The sequence below is a fragment of the Pleurodeles waltl genome, chromosome 2_1 (assembly GCF_031143425.1).
Source record: "Pleurodeles waltl isolate 20211129_DDA chromosome 2_1, aPleWal1.hap1.20221129, whole genome shotgun sequence".
Lineage (NCBI taxonomy): Eukaryota > Metazoa > Chordata > Amphibia > Caudata > Salamandridae > Pleurodeles > Pleurodeles waltl.
This window is the reverse complement of record NC_090438.1, coordinates 119,210,718-119,231,141: the sequence shown is the minus strand read 5'-3', so window position 1 is coordinate 119,231,141 and position 20,424 is coordinate 119,210,718. Positions and strand designations below refer to the sequence as shown.

The 20,424-nt window shown below is 43.5% G+C and overlaps 1 protein-coding gene across 16 annotated transcripts in view; it reads right to left on the bottom strand.

Annotated features, from left to right (window-relative positions):
• The window catches only part of DCX (doublecortin), a 231,716-nt gene extending 213,076 nt beyond the window's left edge, over positions 1 to 18,640 (bottom strand). For 8 of the 16 annotated variants that reach the window (XM_069211310.1, XM_069211282.1, XM_069211359.1 and 5 more), the window contains exons 1-2: positions 18,538 to 18,640; positions 9,734 to 10,117 (exon numbers count right to left, since the gene is read on the bottom strand). In XM_069211310.1, the coding sequence (XP_069067411.1) occupies positions 9,734 to 10,097 (364 nt within the window). In that variant the 5' untranslated portion in view covers positions 10,098 to 10,117; positions 18,538 to 18,640. Of the gene's footprint in view, positions 1 to 9,733; positions 10,118 to 15,157; positions 15,298 to 18,537 lie in introns of those variants that run through there. The other 8 variants (XM_069211261.1, XM_069211232.1, XM_069211222.1 and 5 more) reach the window with 5 other exon arrangements.
• Between the last annotated feature and the right edge of the window lie 1,784 nt (positions 18,641 to 20,424).

Below are 20,424 nucleotides of genomic sequence, written 5' to 3'. Positions count from 1 at the left end.
TCATGAAGTATGTTCTTGCTGACATATAAATGTAGCTGATCATTTACATCTTAAATCTAAACTCAATAAGTTTGAGTCCCTGGCTGCTTGGGCAGCCATGAACACTGACTAAATCGGCCAAATTCCCTAACTACTCCAAACTCCCACGTTTCAACAGTCAAGTGGTCTAAAAATACATAATCGATCTCAGGCACAGTCAATATGAGACCAGAGACCAGGCTGTCCTTCCTGTGTTGCTAAACGATCAAATATTTGGAAACCTTCCAACTCCACAACGATCCAGTTGCAGCCCTTGTGGTAGCTGATGACACGCTCCAGTAATATACATCGGAGGATTACACATTGGTGAGTCCGTCCCATTGGCACCCATGGCTCTCTCGGCACCCTTCGATATGGCCCAGGGTCTGCATTATTTTCAAAACCTGCTTCATTGCTCTCAAATCATAAACCACATGTGCACAGGCCTACCTGGCTAAGAAAATCACTATCAGGAAGCTGACACAACAGAGGATGTCACAACACCGCCAGTCTAAAACTATAAAATGCAAAAAAGGAAAGACGATGAGACAATGTCAGTACCTGACCCCTGCCAACTCCAACCATAATTATCCAATTACTTTATTACCATTCATAGAACCATTTGCCCTTTAGCTAGGGATGTGCTTTAAAATGCCAAGATTTACATACTGCTATACGCTGAATTAGTAAACGTTAGATCTCATCTCAGCACATGAGAACTGTGTTACATGGTTTTAAATGAAGGCTGCAGTTCGTTTAAGTCCCTTCCACATGTTTTATTTTTCTTAGAGGCGAGCATTTAAGGTACCACTGCATGTTTCCTACATTATGCTGATCTTGGGTGCCATCTTTGTGAGCAAGCAGATTGCAGCAATGCTTCATTTCTAAAAAAAAAATAAGTGCCAGGGTCCTTCTCACAAGGCCTCCCTTTTCACCCATCTCCCTAATCATCCTGGATATGAATTTCAGCAGAAAGGGAAGTGATTTTGCTAGCAGTGGCTGGCAGAAGGCACTGATGGCGTTGCTTCCCAGCAAGGAGCAGATGGCCCACTCGGTGCTGGCAGCAGGCTTTGAAAAGAGTCGGAGTCAATTAAGTGACTGGCAGGTCCACTGAGCATGCCAGCAACATGGGGACAAAATGTAACTGACTGTGCATAGTGAGGAACTGACGTGTGCAAGCCCTAATGGAGGCATATACTGCTCTCCTCTATTCAAGGTTCTTTCCCAGTGCGCGAGATATACATCGGCTTTTTCCATGTAAAATAACTAGGCTTACTGATTTCTTTTTATTTCTTTCTATTTCCAGCATTCTATTTCAAGATCAGGACTTGAGAAAATGAAGTCTCATTAGCCCAGAGGTCTGCACGTCCTTTGCTCAGTAGCCGGCACTGTCAATTGCTGTAGGGAAACTCAAGTAAGCCTTCCTATTTTGTATTTATTTTATTAATGTCATTTGTAAAGCTCAGCAAAGCGAGGTAAATTAGAGCTTCAATGCGCTTACAAATAAAAGATACATAACATAGCAAATGGCAATAAACAGAATAGAGTAAAAGCAAAAAAAGCTACATTTTGTGCCTTCAGCAAGCCAATGATTGAACAGGAACCCCACCCCATCTTTCCAAGGACCTAGCTCCACTCACGAACAGATCCTCCCCAGTGCACAATGTCCTTGATAATGGTTCAGGGAAGGTGTCTGGAGCTTTCCATTCACCTGCAATTTGTGAACTGAACTGAGTCTTAAATAGAATCCATCTCCTAGTGCTCTGGCTGCAAAGTGACAAGTCTTAGCGCTTTACATACCTCCATCAATAAACGAACTAATTCGAACAGGTAGTTTTACACATTGCATTTACAGCTAAAATGTTCTGGTATTGAGTACAGTTGATGTGGGAGTTAATTTAATGAACAGCTTTTGCCATTTATATAGGTCTACCGCTGAGCTTGACTCCACAGTACTTAGGGATCTTAGACTTAGCATCGATTGATGGAGAAGTGTTCTCATCAGCTGCTTATGCCGGAGCAAATCAATAAGATATTTCGGGCCATGCCTTCTAGGGATTGGCAGATCAGCACAAAGATTCTTCTTTTAGGTCTGGGGTTTGACAGCACATCTGTCAAACAGACCTAATGCTAACAATATACACAGAACGGGCTTTGGGTCACCCCTTTCAACCACTGGCTGTATTCGAACAGCCTCTTTCTTCCACTGATTTGAGGTTTGTCAAACTTATCTTGGCTCAGTCCCATGAAATATTCATCTCACCTGGTTTCTGTTTGGGTACATCCTTCTGCCTCATGTCAAGTGAAAGCACTGAACTGCATGGGGACTAATATGTAACCATAGCTATCTCCTTCTGCTGCCGTGGTTCCCTACTGTGTGTCTCACTCTAATGCACTAATATTGTCTGTGTCAGCACATTAAACCCAGACCTACTGGCTAGGCCAATGCTTATTAATGTGGGAAGCCACCTGCAGCCCACTCAATTCATTATGATAGCTGGTAATATGATCATATTTCAGCACGCCTCTGTTCTACACGGCTTGTTTAGTGGACTCTGCGGTATATTAAACTAAACTGATAGAGAGTAATGTGATTTAAAAAACATCCCTCAGGTTTGTGCTGTGCTCTTCTAATGTGTCAATTCTAGGCATATTAAAGATGTTAAAATACCTGTAGCTCAAGTGAAAGATTTCTGTCAAAATGTTCTACGAAGGCTAACTGTTTAGAGGGAAAGGTCTCAGAGCAGTTGGACAATCAAAGTCTAATGTAGTGTCATTGACGAGTATGAGCAGGAATTCCCACTTCCTGGAATTTAAATGTAATGATTGTTTTTACAGCCTATACACACTGAGATGTTGAACTAATATTAATGGATTTATGTTATGTCTATGTGTGTTATTGGTGCATGTTTGATACTATTAAGCACAAACGCTTAAAATCAGAAAGTATCATACATAGATCAAAACTTGCAATATCACTTCAATAATGTCCTGTGTGGTATACAAAGGGTGGCACACGAGAGAGGGAAAATAATATTTAAACTTTATTTAGAACTGGGTTTCTGTTTCAGCTTGCACTTGTAAATAAAGTTTTAAAGATGATTAGCCCTTTCTCTTGTGCCGCCTTTGGTCTTCCACTCTGAGAAACCAGAGCAGGCATAGAAGCTGGAAGTCATGACGAATGGCATGCTTTTGGGGAGGGGGGAAAAATGGCAATTAAAACCAAAATTTTAAACAAACAAAACCACTAAAATTCACCAACAATAGTTATCTCTTGTAACTTGTGCCCTAAAGTAATTTTAATTTGTGTTGTCATCAATGATGTCATTTCAGATGGTACAGTCATGTTATTAATGATGTCATAGAACATGTCATGAGTGATGTGATATAGAATGTAAATAGCACTGCGTGGTGCAGAAGCGAATTATAGTTACTCTAGGACATGAGTTACAGTTATATAAAACTGCTACAAAAATAATATGTATATATATATATATATACATATATATATATATGTATGCACACACACAAAAGGAAGTGGGGAACCCTGGGTAGTTCCTACGTTTTAGGTAGAGAGCAGCTCCTTTATATGGAACACTCTACAACAACACTAATACCCTACATCTCTTCATCTCAAATGTCTGTTTATAAGCAGAGGATTCGCACTGTGCCATTCATTCTCAGACAGAAACGTGTATGTGTGTCAATTACTCTATTTCTGCAGGTTTTCTGCAAGCGATTGATACTCAGAAGTAAGTATTGCGAAGATTTGCATTTGCACATGTAATTTTCTCTTTTTTTCCACATTTGAGAATATTATTACATTTGGATAAGTGGTACTTTTTAATTCCCTTTATGTATAGGAAGTGCAAAGGAATACCTAACTCCATCTTTGCACATTTACTCCAGCCTTTTGTGGTACTAACGATGAGTGCACTCGTTATGGGTGAGGTGTGAAATACAACTGGAATGATTTGTGAATATGTACAGTTTGTAGATGTTCACCGCCTACCCCCTTGGGAAGCAAGCATGCAAGCATGCTCCTAACCTTAAACATATACATACTACAGCAGAAAACACTCCATATTTGCAGTTTTCTATAGTCAATAAATTGTATCTCTAGTCATACATTACAGCACATCCTGATTCTACAATACATGACCAGCAAATTGAACTCACTGACGGAAGATTTTGCATAGTTTACTGATACCTAGGTAAAAAAAAATGGAACCAGCTTAAAGTGATTTGCCCAAAAGCAGGCAACTTTGGCCCAGTGGACACACTTGAATTAGACTTCTAGGGCTCGGAATCCAGAGCTGGTAATTCACTCACTAGAACACAACGCATCTTTGAGACAATTGGTTGTGCTCAACACTTCTGGTTGCAGCTTTCCTTTGTTTTATGCTTAGGGGTTAACGTTCTTACTTTCTTTCTGTCTGATTTATGACTATTTAATAAAGAGAAAAAGCTCCCTCAATGATTCCCAATGTGGAGTGTTGAAAATTGCTACAATGTTTATGCCAATCAGTCACATAGGGAACTACTAGGCGGGACGTTCCCAGAAATGTAGTATTTCTGCAGTGAGTTTTCTTTTTATGTCTACGGGCAGAATGTGCTCTATCCTATTCTGGGATTTAAATCTCTAGATCAGAATAAGAGAAGAAAAACGATGAGTATGTTGGCAATATTTTGCATCTTATTTTCCTTCTTTTAACTTAATTTTGGTGCAGTACCGTGCATCTCTAAAAGCCAAGGCACTCCGGTGAAGTAAAGAAAAAGATGTTCTGATGTTCAGGAGATATCAGTGACATGTGTAACACCACATCAATTATGAAACCTCAACAACACTTGGTTCATGGTTTACTTTCATGCTGCAGGTATGACATCACTTTCAATCAAGTTAGTTGTAATATCATTAAATGTAACTTATATTGGTAGGTATGGACATTGCACAGCCTCAGAGCTATGTTATTACCATTTTCTCAGCACACATTCTGCCATTGGTAAGGCACACAGTGATTCTGGTAGTCTCAGGATGATTTTTCAAATAGTTCCTAACTTTAAATCACAGACCTTGGTCTGGTTCATAAGGATACAACAGTAAATACATTTTGCATGATATTTGACCATTTCATGTAGCTCGTGCAAACATGCTGTGTCGGATTCATAATATAAGTTATGGCTAGGAATGTGTAAATAACATTTTGATAGAGTGTATTTCAGTGCTTAATTTGTAAATAAAGAGGTGCCGGGGTTCAAAGCCCTTCTCTTAAACACGAGGCTGCTGTAATTAAATCTGCCAGCACTGAATACTGGGGCAGCGTAATCCTGAAGCCATCTTGGGCCTCTTCAATCCATTTACGGCCACCCCTACCCTTCAGCTCATCCTGCAACTTTCTGCTTTCTCCCATTGTGATGCTTTTTCGATTTCCCTTCCTCCGTCTTTCCCATATGTGTCTTTTGCTCGCAGCAAATGCTTCAGGCAGAAGAATAAGCCCCGGCCCTCACAAATAAGTGCCGGTGCTCAGCACCGGAAACAACAAGCACAAATTAAGCACTGGTGTATTTTTTAACTGTAGGGCTTTTGTATTGTTTGTTATGTATGCACTGCCTGTGGAGGTCTAGGGTATGTCCACTATACATATCACAATTATGTATACATTTGTTCTTACTTGATACCTCTTCCAACAAATATTTCACAAAATATACATACATTTGTGCACTTTGCCACATATTCTATACACCTTTCACTGTACATTTGTGGTCTTGAATTAAGTGCTTAGATAAGTGTAGCAAGGAAACTATCCAACCTTAGTGAATACCCAAAATACTGCAGATCCAATTCACAAAACATGTCAGCCATCCCGCTATAAGAAAATCGAATTAATACATGAGTCTCCACTGCCATGAGCTAGCTTGTGGCCATGGCCATACTTTGGACTTGATCTTCGCTTCTTTCAACTTCAATCTAATTTGTCATGTCTGACCACAGTTAGGTCAAATCACTCCTCCTTGAATGTTTCTCTTCCCCGCTTCTCTTATCTTGGTAATGCTAGTGGTCACCGCTAATCTCCATTTCATCAACAATTCCAAAGTTTCCAATGTATTAGAAGTTGCATTCTCTCTTTCTGGCCCTGATCCTAACTTTTCCTACTCAAACCTGTGGATGAAATAGACAGTAGACTTGATTGCTCCCATTAAACCATTTTTTCCTGCTCATGAAATTATGTATTTTATATAATAGATGTCTTAGCTGCTGTAAGGCACGTGAATGCACTTCGTGTTTTGATTATTCAGTCTGAGTGAAGCAGTTTTATACCTTCATACTAAAGAAATATTAGTAGAAGTTGAAAATGTCCAGCTCAATTAGTTTTTCCACTTCTATTGCCTCTGCCACTGATTATATCAAAGTGGACCTTATAGTGGTCAAATCTTTCTTTAAGTGGCATTGCTGTGATTCCTCCAAACCACCATCTTTGGCTCTCTGTGAATGCCTTGCTGTCTTTTTCATCTAGAAATTAAAAATGCCAAGATCGTTTACACTTCATTCTGTTATTGCTTCTTACACTAATCCTGTGGCAGCTCTTGTGCTCTCGATTCTGCTTCACTCGTGGGATTCAGTCATTTTTCCATTGATATAGACACATTTATTCTCTCTCTTTATTTCACCAAATGATCCGTGCCCAGCTAGTACTATTCTTCTTGCAGCTCATGCCATTAACCAAAGTTTGTATAAAATCATTCCTTACACCAACCAGAAGAATGCATTGGCATTCCCTCCTTAAGAAATCTTGCTAGACCCTACGGTACTCAGCAATTTTTGATCTATATCTCTGCTACCTGTCACAGCCAAGGCAGCAGAGAACTGACAACTTACTGCTTCGATTGAGGACAACAAATTCCTCGACCCTACGCAAGCCCGGTTCAGGGACATGCATGGATTTGGAAGCCTCCCGGGGCTCTATTTCAGACCAGGTTAAACTGATCTCAGATCTGATCTTAGACCTCTCGGCAGCTTTCTTACTGTATCCCATCCCATGCTTCTTGCAAAATTACACCTTGAACCGACACTAAACCATTCTCACTAGATGCATGCAAATAGCCATGCTTGCATATTTCCAGCCCACTACAGGTCTCATTTCTGTAATATCCAAGAGGATCCATCATTAAGCTCAACCTATTTAAGTGTATATGTAGCTCCACTGACAGTTTCCCTTATTTAAAAGAGGTCTTTTGGACTTTCCTTGATGGTCTATGTTGAAAACACTCACATATTCTGATGTTGAATTGCAATTCCCAGTCCGCACAAACATTCAGAATTCTTTATCAGCTTTGGTTGACTAGATGAATCAAGTGTTTGTTAAAATCAACTCAGACAAGACTGAGATACCTGTAGTGAGGGGCTATCCCTCGCTCTTGTCTGTGACTGGTAGCTGTGTACTCATGACTCTCCCCTGTCTCCTGTTCAAACAATGTACAACCTAGACTTTCTTTGGAATAAGGCATTTCCTCTTGCATCTCAATAAATAAAGTTATGTTATCATGTTTTTTCTAGCTAAGGATTCCCACAAAGTTTTTTGCCCCTTTTCCACATGGTTGACTCTTCACTGTGTTCCAGACAGCCTTAAATAGTTCCTTTTTTTAGTACCTGGGATACCTGCTCATTTGATAATCCATCTCCAATTGGTGGAAAACTCTAAAGCTCATCTATTGTTTGCTTTTCCTCGATTCTCTCCCAGTATATTTTAAAAGTGCTTGGTATGGAGAAGCACAACCTCAGGATTAAAACCTAATACAGAGGTTGGCAGTGCCTTCATTGATAAAAATGTATTTTTAGCAACATTAAGAAAATTAAAGTCTACCTGAAAAACATAAGTTTCTGCAGCAATGACTTGCAGTTTGCATACAGCTCTTTGATGACAGCTCTTAGCTCACTGCCCTAAATTAGGATTGTAATTTATGAACTGCAAGTAACAAAAGGATCTCTGTGACAAAAGCAGCCTTGAAGCTCACCCTGGAGGAAATAGTGATGTACAAGATTTTTTATGTTCTTTTTAATTTTCAATGGTATTTAGGTTTGTTGCATGCAAAACCTCAGCAGGCATACCCCCTTGAATAAAACAGGAGCAAAATAAAAAAACACCCACCCTACCCGCAACCCTCAAGTCAGTTCATCCACTTTTAGGCCTTTTGAAAGCATTTTAGATTAATTAGAGTCACAGAGGTGCCTATTTGGATAGGCACCACTGTCCCAGGATACATAGGGGGTGATTCTGACCGCGGCGGACGGCGGTCGCCGCCCGCCAAGCGGTTCCTGCCGAAAGACCGCAGCGGTCATTCTGGCTTTCCCACTGGGCTGGCGGGCGACCGCCGAAAGTCCGCCTGCCAGCCCAGCGGGAAACACCCTTCCCACGAGGACGCCGGCTCAGAATGGAGCCGGCGGAGTGGGAAGGTGCGACGGGTGCAGTTGCACCCGTCGCGAATTTCAGTGTCTGCAAAGCAGACACTGAAATTCTTTGTGGGGCCCTCTTACGGGGGCCCCTGCAGTGCCCATGCCATTGGCATGGTCACTGCAGGGGCCCCCAGGGGCCCCGCGGCACCCCCTACCGCCATCCAACAGGATGGCGGTAGGGGGTGTCAGAATCCCCATGGCGGCGGAGCGCGCTCCGCCGCCATGGAGGATTCTCAAGGGCAGCGGGAAGTCGGCGGTACACCGCCGACTTTCCGTTTCTGGTCGCGGCTCAACCGCCTCGGTCAGAATGCCCAGCGGTGCACCGTCAGCCTGTTGGCGGTGCTACCGCCGACCTCCGCCATGGCGGTAATTACCGCCAGGGTCAGAATGACCCCCATAGTCCTATTGGGCAACTGAGGTATCTCTTGTCATCATTGAGATATCAAAGGACCAGGTTCATAAATCGCTCTGATTCATCCATCAGATTATATGCAATCTTCTTGTTGGCTATCAACTGCCATATCCTCTGCAGCCAAAGCTCCCTATTGGGCATATTAATCTTGTCCCACAACCCTAAAAATAGTTTGTTTCTGCTAAAAGTTGATATTCTTTTTACTCTGTAATATACTTTTCTCACTGCTCTTCCACAAGCTGGACTAGCCATTCAGGACAATGAGACGCCCCTGCAGGCTGCAGATGGAAAGCCACTCTACGAACTGGATGGGCTAAACAATTCTATATTGTAAAACACTAGTATGCCCTTTGGAGCATGTTGGGCATAATCGGACTAAGAACAGCAGAAATGTTGATTTATACCTTCCAAGATGGTCTTTAGTCATGGCATTTTAGCAACTGCAGAACCCTCCCAATGATGCAAGATCAATCGGCTTGTGAATGTTAGGTGCAAAAACAACAGAGGGATAAAATTGATATTTGAGGGGAAATATCTCCATTATTGCCTTAGAAATTATTTTAACTAATTTCAAGAACTGGTCCTAAAAAAGTCACGTGTGTTGGTGAGAGAGATGACAATAAAAATAATAATTAAAATAGCATAGTATGTTCCCTAACCAAAGCACCACCTGTTTGCGCATGAAGTTACAACAAAGAATGTAACTCTTGAAGCACAGTTGGAGCAGAGGGTATAGTCTATATGGTATGGGGTAATGTTTCACTCCTACTGCATATCACTATTAATACCCATCAGCACACAGAAACTTGGTAGCAGTATACTATAATAGTAAACATATATTTTATAGTTACCTTCTTCTAATTCATCCATGCTACAAATCTTGTTCATTCCATCGATGGTGTAGATATAGCGAACTCCCTGAGGCAGGTTAATATTGTCGGAGAGAGACCGTGTCAGATCAGCCAGCAAGGCATCAAAGCTCCGGAAACGGTCCGAGGACACCGCGTACACTATCCCCTTGAAGTATCGGTCTCCATTGCGATAGAAGCGAACCTTCTTGGCTTTCTTCTCGTTGCTCAGTGCCTGCAAGGTTCTGGTCCGATAGAAGCTACAATGGGCACTATGAGTGGGACTGGGCAACCCGTTCATGCGCGATGCTCGCATGCTTCTGGAGGTCTTGTCCCTTTCATCAAAGTGGGAGAAGTCCAGTTCCATGTTTTGTGACCTCCTAGTGCCTGAAATAGAGATTGAATTAAAAATGAGAGTTCATATCACTTTACAGTATGACCATGAAAAAAACAGCTTAACGTGAGCACGAAAAATGGACAATGCAGTATGGTGTAGCATACTAGGCCTTGATGCCAAGTTTACCTAAGTTGGTCATGAACAGGCGAAGCACGCCCGATGTTTAAGATATTCACATCAGAAATGTACATGGTCATTAGTTACCCTGAAATCTGGATTGTATTGTCCATTCATGCACCAATGTTGGACAACCCTGCCAGAAAGCTTCCGGGACTTCTGAAAAGTAGCTGGCCCATGACTATCCAAAAATGGAATGCATTGACAATGCAATATACATGAGGGCATACTTATGTTATATGCTCTATTAAGCTTTTCCTAAACTACCCATGGATTCACATAGTGCAGAATATGAAGTTAAATATTACTTTTTTTACAATGATTAGTGGCCCTAATCCATGTTCCTACATGCAAAGTATCCAACACCAACCTTAAAATTACTAGACAGGCAGCTGAAAAACAAGTCATTGTCACACATAAAAACAATAACATTGAACTGGAAATTCCCCATTAGAACTAACTTCAATATTTGGTGATAAACTGTACATAGGGTAAGAATGTGAATGATCGCTATCACTACCAAGAAATGTTGAACGCAACAATGACATTTTCATAGAGAAAACACCTTGCCTTTCTTATCGGTGCCCTGTCACTGGCAAGATGCCCCCTTAAGGAACAAAGAGACACACATCTAGTCTACATCTTTTAAAGTTTTAAGTAATTGTGTCACTTCCCTCTATCCTCTCATTGATCACGTTTAAAATCTACTTTTTATAGGTGAGCATCAATCAAACACCCAAATAGCCCAAGTATATATTAATTTACTAAGAAACTATGGAAACATTATTAAACCCTCCATGTTTTAAATATATGAGAATGTGTCCCTGATTTATCAAATCTATTGGACACTTCGGGGCCTTCTTAAGGATTTCTGGGGCTCTGGGCAAGACATATTTGGGACCCCTGTTCAGAAAAACTTAACATTTCCCAACCACTTTCAACTAACTTCAGCCATTATCCCAAACAATATTAGAGTATATCATACACATTTCAGAAATGTAGAGAACATGACACAGCCCAAAGCTTGAGCTGCCTGTTGCCCATCAGCCAAACAGTACTTAAAAAAAGCTTGGGCAAGCAATTTCTATTTGCGCTTGTATCTAGATTTTTTTTATTTGTTTTGCAACAGCATTTTACATGAAATTCAGTATCTAACCAGCCTGTTTGCCCCATTGTAGGAGATAAGGATATTTTGGGATGTTTAGTGGACTGGTGCGTCATATTAAAATAAGACACATGTAACTAGCACTTGAGCTTTAATTGTCAAATATCGTGATCACAAATAAATCTCCCTTCACAACTAGCTTTCTGGCTGCGTAGCAGTGCTCCGTGGATTTTGTCGATTTTGACATCTGAGTCTCCTCTTTCAATGTGTACAATTCTCTGACTCGACTGTGACTGCCAGCTCTGCGTAAGATAATTGGGAGGGGGCAGGAGACAAGCTGAGATAAAGAATGATGGAGAGGAGAGAGTGTTGAGGGAAGGGCAGACAGATGGGGTTTAGAGAGATAAGGTAAAGAGAGAAGAGGTGGAGAGAGGCGAGTTAGATGGAGGAGAGATACAGGGAGGTGAAATGGAGACAGAGCCTAAAGGGGCCCAGTTTGTGGTGACATAGAGAGAGAAGCAATAGAGAGGAAGGAATAGAGAGTTGGAGGTAAGTAGAAAGTGGTAGAGAGACAGAGCATGACGTCAGAGGCAGGTAGGGAGAGGCGGGGTAGAGATGTCAAGTTGAGACAGATGTACTGAAAGAAAGGTGAGGTAGACAGAGGAGAGGTACATGGGTAGGCACACCGAGATGTGAAGAGAGGGTGAGAGAGAGGTTGAGGTAGAAGAGTTAAGTAGATGAGGTGGGGTGAATTAAGGAGGGAGACATGAGACAGAAGAATATGTGAGGCAGAGAGTGATAAAGAATAGCAAGGAGAAATGACAAAGAAGACCTCAGAAAGAAAGGAGAATATAAAATAGGAGAATAGCAAAGGATGATGATGTAGTGACTGAAGGGGGAGGAGATGAGAAACATGACATAGAGATATACAGAGGAATGTGGAGCATGGAAAGGTGAAGTAGAGAGGGGAGAGGTGGAGCGAGAGACAGGGAAGACAAAGGAAGGTAAGAGGAAGTTAGAAGGAGGAAGAGAAACCTGGAGAGAGAGTGTAAAGAAATTGAAGTGAGAGATAGGTGACGTAAAGAAAGATAGGTAAATAGAAGAGTAGAATCATGCGGTAGGCATATGGAAGAATAGGTAGAGAGACAGAACCAGATATAGAGATGGTCAGAGAAACCCAGGGAGGATGAAATAGAGAACGAGAAACAGGAGAGAGAGGGACAGAGAGAGAGAGAGAGAAAGAGAGAGAGAGAGAGAGAGAGAGAGAGAGAGAGAGAGAGAGAGAGAGAGAGAGAGAGAGAGAGAGGGAGGGAGAGATAGAGAGAGCAAAAGAGAGAAAGAGACACAGAGATTGCGAGAGCTTTCCTTTCTGTGCCACTCTCTTTATTGTGGGTAAGGAGGGCACCGATAGGGTTGGGAAGAAGGGCCCTGCATAATTTACTACTTTGCTTACGCCTTACACCCTCTCTGCAGGTGAAGGAGACTGATGATTCCATCAATTACATTTGGTGAACTTGACCTGAAGAAGAACATTTCTCCAAGACATCTGTGAGCTGGTACACCAGGGGCAGGCTTTATCAGAAAACAAGGACAGCTCCCCCATAATTAGGACATATTGAAGGCTTTCTGTGAGTCATGTCTGCAAATCAGCTTCCTGAGGGACTGTACAAAAAACCCTGTAGGAGTAGATTTTTAATGTGCATGCGAATCACAACTATATCAATTAAAGAAGTCCTCAAGGAACTCTAAAGCACTCATGCAATTCCTCGTATGCTACACTTTCACCATATTTCTTGATGGGGATTTTCAAAAAGTATTTAGCATATGTAAATGATTGGGAAATGTGCATTTGGAGATCTAGCTTTATTTGTTTCTCCAAACGAAACTATTTCCCATTGCAGACAACCATAACGCTAACCTCCCCGAAATAGGTGTGTCCCCTTCCCTTTCCCACCCCGGAAAGGCACCTGCTTTTGTCTTTCACGGGACTAAATTGGTACGTTTCCAGTGGGGGAACCTGCAATACGTATGTAATCACCCACAAACTTTACATTTTGAGTGTTTACTGCATTAGTCAGGGTCTTTAATCCCACTGCACTGGAAATCGGCCTTTCCCAGCCTCAACCCTTATCTTGCAAAGGTGGACAATCCGACATAATGGCTGAACTTTCATTCATACATGCAGTTTATGGTCCTAAAGCGCTACAAACCATGACCCTGTAAATAAGGATCGGAAGATTACTATCTCAAACTGGCATCTCTGCACATCTAATTAACACATAGATATGAAAAGGCATCTGTCAATCAAGCCCTTGCCGTGGGATAGATGAACATGTTCATCTAAGTCTAACTTTTGAACCCTAAATACCTGAGCAAAAAGAGTCACTTCGTTTTGAGCTTTAGTCAACGTCCCTCTGCCCCATCCACGTTACCTTTCATTGGCCAGTCCCAGTTAAACCATGTCCCTAGCTCTGATGCTTCTCCTTCCATAACCACTTCCAGAGGTGTAGTCATATCCCCCTAAAAGGTGTTCCTGTGCTTAGCTCTACTCTCCCCTACTAAGACGCGGCCTGGGTGAAGTTGCACAGATATTGCACCCATCCTAAATCCTCATCAAAGCCCCGGGGGCTCCCTCCTCCATAGCCTACCTCTCAACTACTACCTAGTCTGTTTTCACTCACTGCTACACTCCATGTTGATTTTTTCCTGACCTGCTGAAGCCTTTTTTGGCCCAAGACCTGTCTATGGAAAGAGCTGAATGACCACTGCCAGTGTCCCTGCGGTGTACTGGCTGAAACATGTCTACCTCCTTGATTGACATTTTTCGCACAGTATAGGCACCTGGGATATATTCTGACATGCTTTTTACCATGAGAGTGAACAAGACTCAGGCTGTTTGTTCATTTTTTTCTTTTTCTGAATCCTGTTTTAGAATATTGTTGAAGCGCAGGCAATCCGATACACATCACCATGCCACGCTGAAATCAACCCCAAACTGTAAGTGCAACGCAGCTCCCATGCACCTGCCCTAAGCCTTGACTTGGGAAGGCGCTTTTAAAGCGACTTGAATTAGCACACAGAAATGTATTTTTGATCGAATTCTCTGAGGGGGTCTCTAAGTCAACGAGCACTTCATGCAGATTCACAAGGGGTTCCTCAAAGGCTAATGAGCTCCTTTCCATGAAGAAGCTCCCTCCCCTGTGATTGACGAAGACCTCATTTCAGCAGTGAGAAAGCCCATCCCTAAGGAACCACATATTCGTTAATCGAGCCCCATATAATTAATGAGTTCCTTTCCAAGAGGAAGTTCTCTCACCTGTGGTTGTGGACGTCATTTCCGCAGTGAGAAAGTTCATCAACAAGGAAGCACATCTATGTAAATCAGGCCACATACAATTAATGAGCCATCAGAAATATCCCCATCATAAGGTCCCTGATCCCTTGCGTAGCCAGTAGGGCCGAGGAGGTTGGGCGTAGTGAAGTAGGCCCCTTAATTCATCGATGGGGTGGGTTCAAGACAATTGCTTGGTGCTTCCCTAATTTTCACCCATGTGCCCACAATGATGTACTTTATGACTTGGAAAAAAAGTGATAACCAATATTTTCAGAACTGCTTAATTTATTTAAAAAATGGAAGGGCCAAAAGTTTTTCTTAGAAGCCTCTCATTGGTACTGATGAATGCTAGGGTTCCCGAAAACCAAGGCCGCCTAGTCTTGATTCAACCTTATGCCTCTTTCTTCCACCACCTAAAATTTCCTTTGTCTTTTTTCCGAGTCATGCAACTGCTTTTTCATCCCTACTTTCTACCTTTGGCACTGTGTTCCTTTTTTGGTCTTCCTTCTTCTTTCTCCATTTTCTGCCTTTCTCCGCCTCTGCAGCAAATTCTGACGATGAAAAATTAGTCCTGGTCCCCAAAAATGAGTGCCGGTGCCCACCACCTGCAACCACTGGATGGAAGAGAACAAAAGTGCCATTACCAACACTCCCAGTGTTTAAAGGACTGACTGACTGCCATGTCGTTGAATGAGCTCTGGGGATCCAGGGCGCAGTTGGCAAGAAAATCAATGTGCACACTACGAATACGGTGAAAAAATGACCAGTTGTGAACGTCTGAAAAATGTTTTGAAAGTCTCTGCTCCTTCATAAATTTTCAACCGTGTGTTGTTGTGGGTGGAAACCATGATTGGGAAAGAGGTTAAAATAAGTGCGTCCCACAGGAGACCGTATAGGAGTGAAAGAGAACAAAACTACATACAAATTAGAAAAAAAAATCAGTGAAAATGTATATTGTTCAGTCTGTGTATGGTTGGAAAACTGTGAATGATTGGATGATAGCTGCATTGACGTCAGTCGACATTTTAGGTGAAGGAACGCGTTTTCTGTCCAACCACAGAGTAGGACAGGCCCATCAGATGCCCCATCAAACAAAGAAAGCCGAGCTGGCGCGTGCAGAGTTGCAGCTTCCATTCTGGGAGATCTCAGAGGGAGAGGGTGTGGTGGGGCTCGGAGCACACTGCTGCAACACATGGACTGGCCGGAAGTTCTTGAGTGAGGCGGCTGCCAGGGACTGGCATGTGCCAGTCTGGCGCCCACAGTGACTCTGCACAGTGGGGAGGGGTATTCCTGCTCGGAGTACCCACCCAGCCTTCTCATACCTCCCATAGCAGTGGTGTGCCATATGCTGAATGGAAATATCTGGGGACATGTTCCTCAAAGACACATGAGCAAGCAACATGGACCGTCCAGGGAGCCAGGAGGATGCCCCGCCACAGGGCTTTAGGTGGATGAAGAACAGTGGGGGGTTCATGAAAGGGCGGGGCTTATATAATTAGGAGTGTGGCTTAAACATGTACACTAAAATTCGCATGCAGTGCCACCCTCCTAACACATCTGTATAGGATCACAACAGCAACTGACATACGTGACCGAGCGCATTGCAGAGAGTCCAAGGACTGGATGGTCATGTACTTTGAACATCGTTTTGCCCCTGACAGGCACTGAAATGGACTCGCACTACCTTCAGCCACAAGTTAATAGTGCCCAGTTATGAACACCTGGATGCAAATCAATTCAAATTATGCACTAGACAAGAATAATATGCTGCCTGGAAAAAACGCCACATCCTGGAAAAAAGAAAACATTCATAGGAAATGCAAAGTTAAGCAAAGCATGTGAAATACAAGCAGGAACGGCACAGATAACCATAACGTTTTTTTTACACTCTGTATTTGCATGAGAATGTAGGGACAATAACACAGAGCTGAAATGGGCCCGTTTCAACGTCCGTTTTAAATCACTACCGGGTCTGAGGCCCGCAGGGACCCGGCCCACTTGAAGCCCTGCCCCGCCAGCACCGGAACATGGCCAGCAAGTACCAATGCGAACCACACCGCTGTCAGCAGAGGCATTGTTAAAATAAGCACATTTTGGAGCACAAAACAAGGGCAGGCTCGACGCCCACACCAGAATGCACAGGGGCACACACAGCAGGCTTAAAGAGACAAAGCATGAAATGCAACATTTGTTATATCCACACTGGCGTTCTCTGGTCGCAACCACAGAACGAGTCCCTTTAAATATCTGTCATGGCGTTTACAGCTCTGACACGCTAGAAACAGAAGCTCGAATAAAGGTGTGTTATATAAATCAAGAATTCAGAATACCCGGCAAGTACACTACATTTGTATTTTTTTTTTAAATATTGTTATGATCGGTAGTAGTATTACCATTGCTATCAAGTGTAATAATTACAACAATGCTAAAACAGCTTGTATTACGTATCATTCATTACCTATCACTGACAACTTCTAATAACAACGTGTATTTTTAGCATTATTTCTCACGTAGTTTTAATAAAAAATTAAGAACACGTTAATCCTGCATTCATTGATGTCGAAAATCACAAAAAAATAGACTTGAAAATTAGAACAGGTGTCACGCCAACAGTTAATGACACTAATTTCCAATTTACATAAAATCTTTGGTGAGTAGAAAAGGACCCGCTTCGTTAGATGTAGACAGGAAATATAATTTTGCTTTTTAGGGGAAAAACCTGGGAATATATCAGTCTCTGCGGCATGCGTCCTCACAATGAGCTCGCCACCTGAGACAGCGCCCACCCGCCCTACGAGCCACCACCCACCCCACCGGCCCACCCAGCCGTTCAAAGATGACACAAAAACGTGTGATTTTGCGACTGGCACCCTGGCCGGGGTCTTGCCTGTCAATCGTGGTTCGAGGCTGCCCGGAGAGCGGAAATGAAGATTCGCTCGCCCGGAGAAGAGATTTAATCGCCGAGGCTGTCACTGAGCAGGAGGGGTGTGGAAATGAGATCCCGGCGCACAGTCCCAGTGCGAGCCAAGAGGCAGGGGACCCCACCTCTCATTGTTCTCCACCGAGCAGACGCCCCCAAAAATGGAGACGATCAGCAGCCCTCACCCTAAACTCACTCTCCATATTCATTCTCCATATCCTCCCAGTGTGGTGAAAAATTGTAATGCACGTGCCCGCAGAAAAATTATTCCTTAACGCTGAACAAAGCGGCGGATCTATAACCAGTCAGCATTGGCGTTCAACATCTCAAAATAAGTCGGCGGTTCTTTATTGCGTAAGACTATCCCGAGAGCAATACTAAAGGTTTTATTTTTATGTTATCAGTTTATTCGGGTTTTTATGAAGCGCCAATAACAGCCCACCCGTCCCTTCGGAGCGCTTTTGGGGTGCGGATAAATATAAAGATATGATTATAACGCTACACCGGGGGATCCCCAGGGGAGTAGCGGCAATTTGCGCAGCAGGTACAGTGGCACCGGGATCCAGGGCCCCTAGGGGTCCATTGGCCCGTGACGATTGCTGCATTTTACTATCCCTGCAACAATTAAGAGGGGCATTTTCCTTGCAGGCAGCAGGGCCCATGGCACCTTTGTTACGCTAGTGCCTCAGAGAACGTCTGCCCGGTGACATGTGGCTGTGTCCGTGAGTCTGTAAAAGTCAGACAGCTGGACACGCAGCTCCTGCCTTTCGCCTCCCAGTCGGGCTGTGTTCAGTGTTATCTCCAGTCATGAGATGAAAACTATTATTCTTTAGTAAAGGGATCAGAAACTCGTGTCTGCTCCAATGCACACAAGTGTGGGCACCAAGCCTTCTCTCTGGTGCTTCCGCAGGGCTGGTCACAAAGCTGTACTCACCGGTTTCCGCTGCTGGGGACGAGGAGATGCAGACAGAGAGGGAAGCAGGCTCACTCTGCCTTTGTTGTCTGTGCTCCAAGCGAGAAAATCCTGCCAGGGTGGGTAGCGCGTCTCCCGGGTCCTAGCGCCGCGCTCAGTGCAGCCTCAACAAGGGCGGATGGACTACTGGTGGCCTATCCGCTAGGATGGAGGCGCATTACCTCACACTCGTCATTTACGACAGCTACTCTAACCCGCCGCGCTGATGGGAAAAGATAAAGCTGTGAGTCACATCACGGTTTTGATCAGTGGTTTAACGCGAAATGATGCCCACTCCAAAACATAGTGCGCCGCCGAGGTTGCCCATTTACACAGAATACATTGCAAATCCATAATCATGACCCCCCCTTACCCAGAGCCATCAAAAGGGTGCAATATCAATAGTTATGAGGTATGACATGCTGCCAATCTCTGGATATCTCAGTTAAATTACGCTGAAGCTCCGTTTAGCTGTCATTGTCGGGAGCCCACTTTTAATGACAAAGGGGTTCTGGGCTATTGTTCATTTCTGGGTACAGATGTGATAACAGTGGTTTTAGAGGTGCTTCCATTGTGAGACACCTTTAAATGACAGTGGAGCCTTCAGCTGCTCTCAGTGTGGTTCAGAGCCGGTGACACTCTCAGGGCTCTAGTATATGGAGTGGAGTTCTGAACTTTGTCTGGACCCAATTTAAATGACACTGGGGTTCTGGGCTGCTGTCAATGTCTGGATTCCATCTTTAATAACAGTGGGTTCAGAGACGGTGTCGCTGTCAGGGCCCTAATTATTGACGGTGGAGCTCTGGACTGTGTCTGGACCCAATTTAAATGTCATAGGGGTTCTGGGCTGCTCTCAGTGGGCGAGCTAAGCTGTAATGGCAGTGGGGTTCTTAGCTTTTGACCAGTCCAGTTTTAATGGCACTAGGGTTCAAGGTTGCACGCATTGTCTGGGACAGGGTTCTAGTGACAGCAGGGTTCTGGACTGCTGTCAGTGTCTGGGCCAAGCTTTAATGACAGAGAGGTTTGGAGCTGTTCTCAGCGTTCAAGCTCAGTTTTAGTAACTGTGGGTTTCCCATCGGCTGTCAGGGTCAAGAGTCAAGTTTATGGTAATAGTAAAGTGCAGAGAGGCAGTGCTTAATTTGTAAATAAAAACGTGCTGGTGCTCAAAGTCCTGCTCTTAAACACACCACTGCTGCAATTAAGTGTGGGAACACGGAATACTGAGGCAGCGTAATCCTGAAACCATCTCGGGCCTCTTCAATCCATTTACAGCCACTCCCTGCCTGTTCAGCTCACTCTTGCAGCTTTCTGCTTTCTCCCTTTGTGACACTTTTTCGTTTTTCTCTTCCTCCGCCTTTCCCGTATGTGTCTTTTGCTCGCAGCAAATGCTTGGGGCAGAAGAATAAGCGCCGACCCTCAAAAATAAGTGGTGGTGCTCCACACTACTTCAGAGAGGGTCTCAGTATGCAGGCATAGGTTTAACAGCAGTGGAGTCTGGATCTGCTGTCAGAGGCTGAGGCCTAGTTTTATTGACAGTGGGGCAGTAGGCTGCTGTCAATGTCCGGGTCCAGTTTTAATAACAGTGGAGTGTGGGGATGCTCTCAGTGTCCAGGCCTAGTTTTAATTACTGTGGGGTTCTGGACTGCTGTCAGTGCCATGTTTTAATGACAATGGAGCTATGGAGCTGCTTTCGGGGCATGGGCCCAGTTTTAATGGCAGCATAACTGTGGCATGGTGTACCAGTTTTATTAAAAATGAGACAGCGATTCTGTTTGTGTGTCAGGTGCCCCTATTTTCTCTGCCCTCCTTGCGTATTTGGAACCCCAGTTTTCTTAACAGTTGTTTCTGGCCTATTACCAGTGGCTGTTG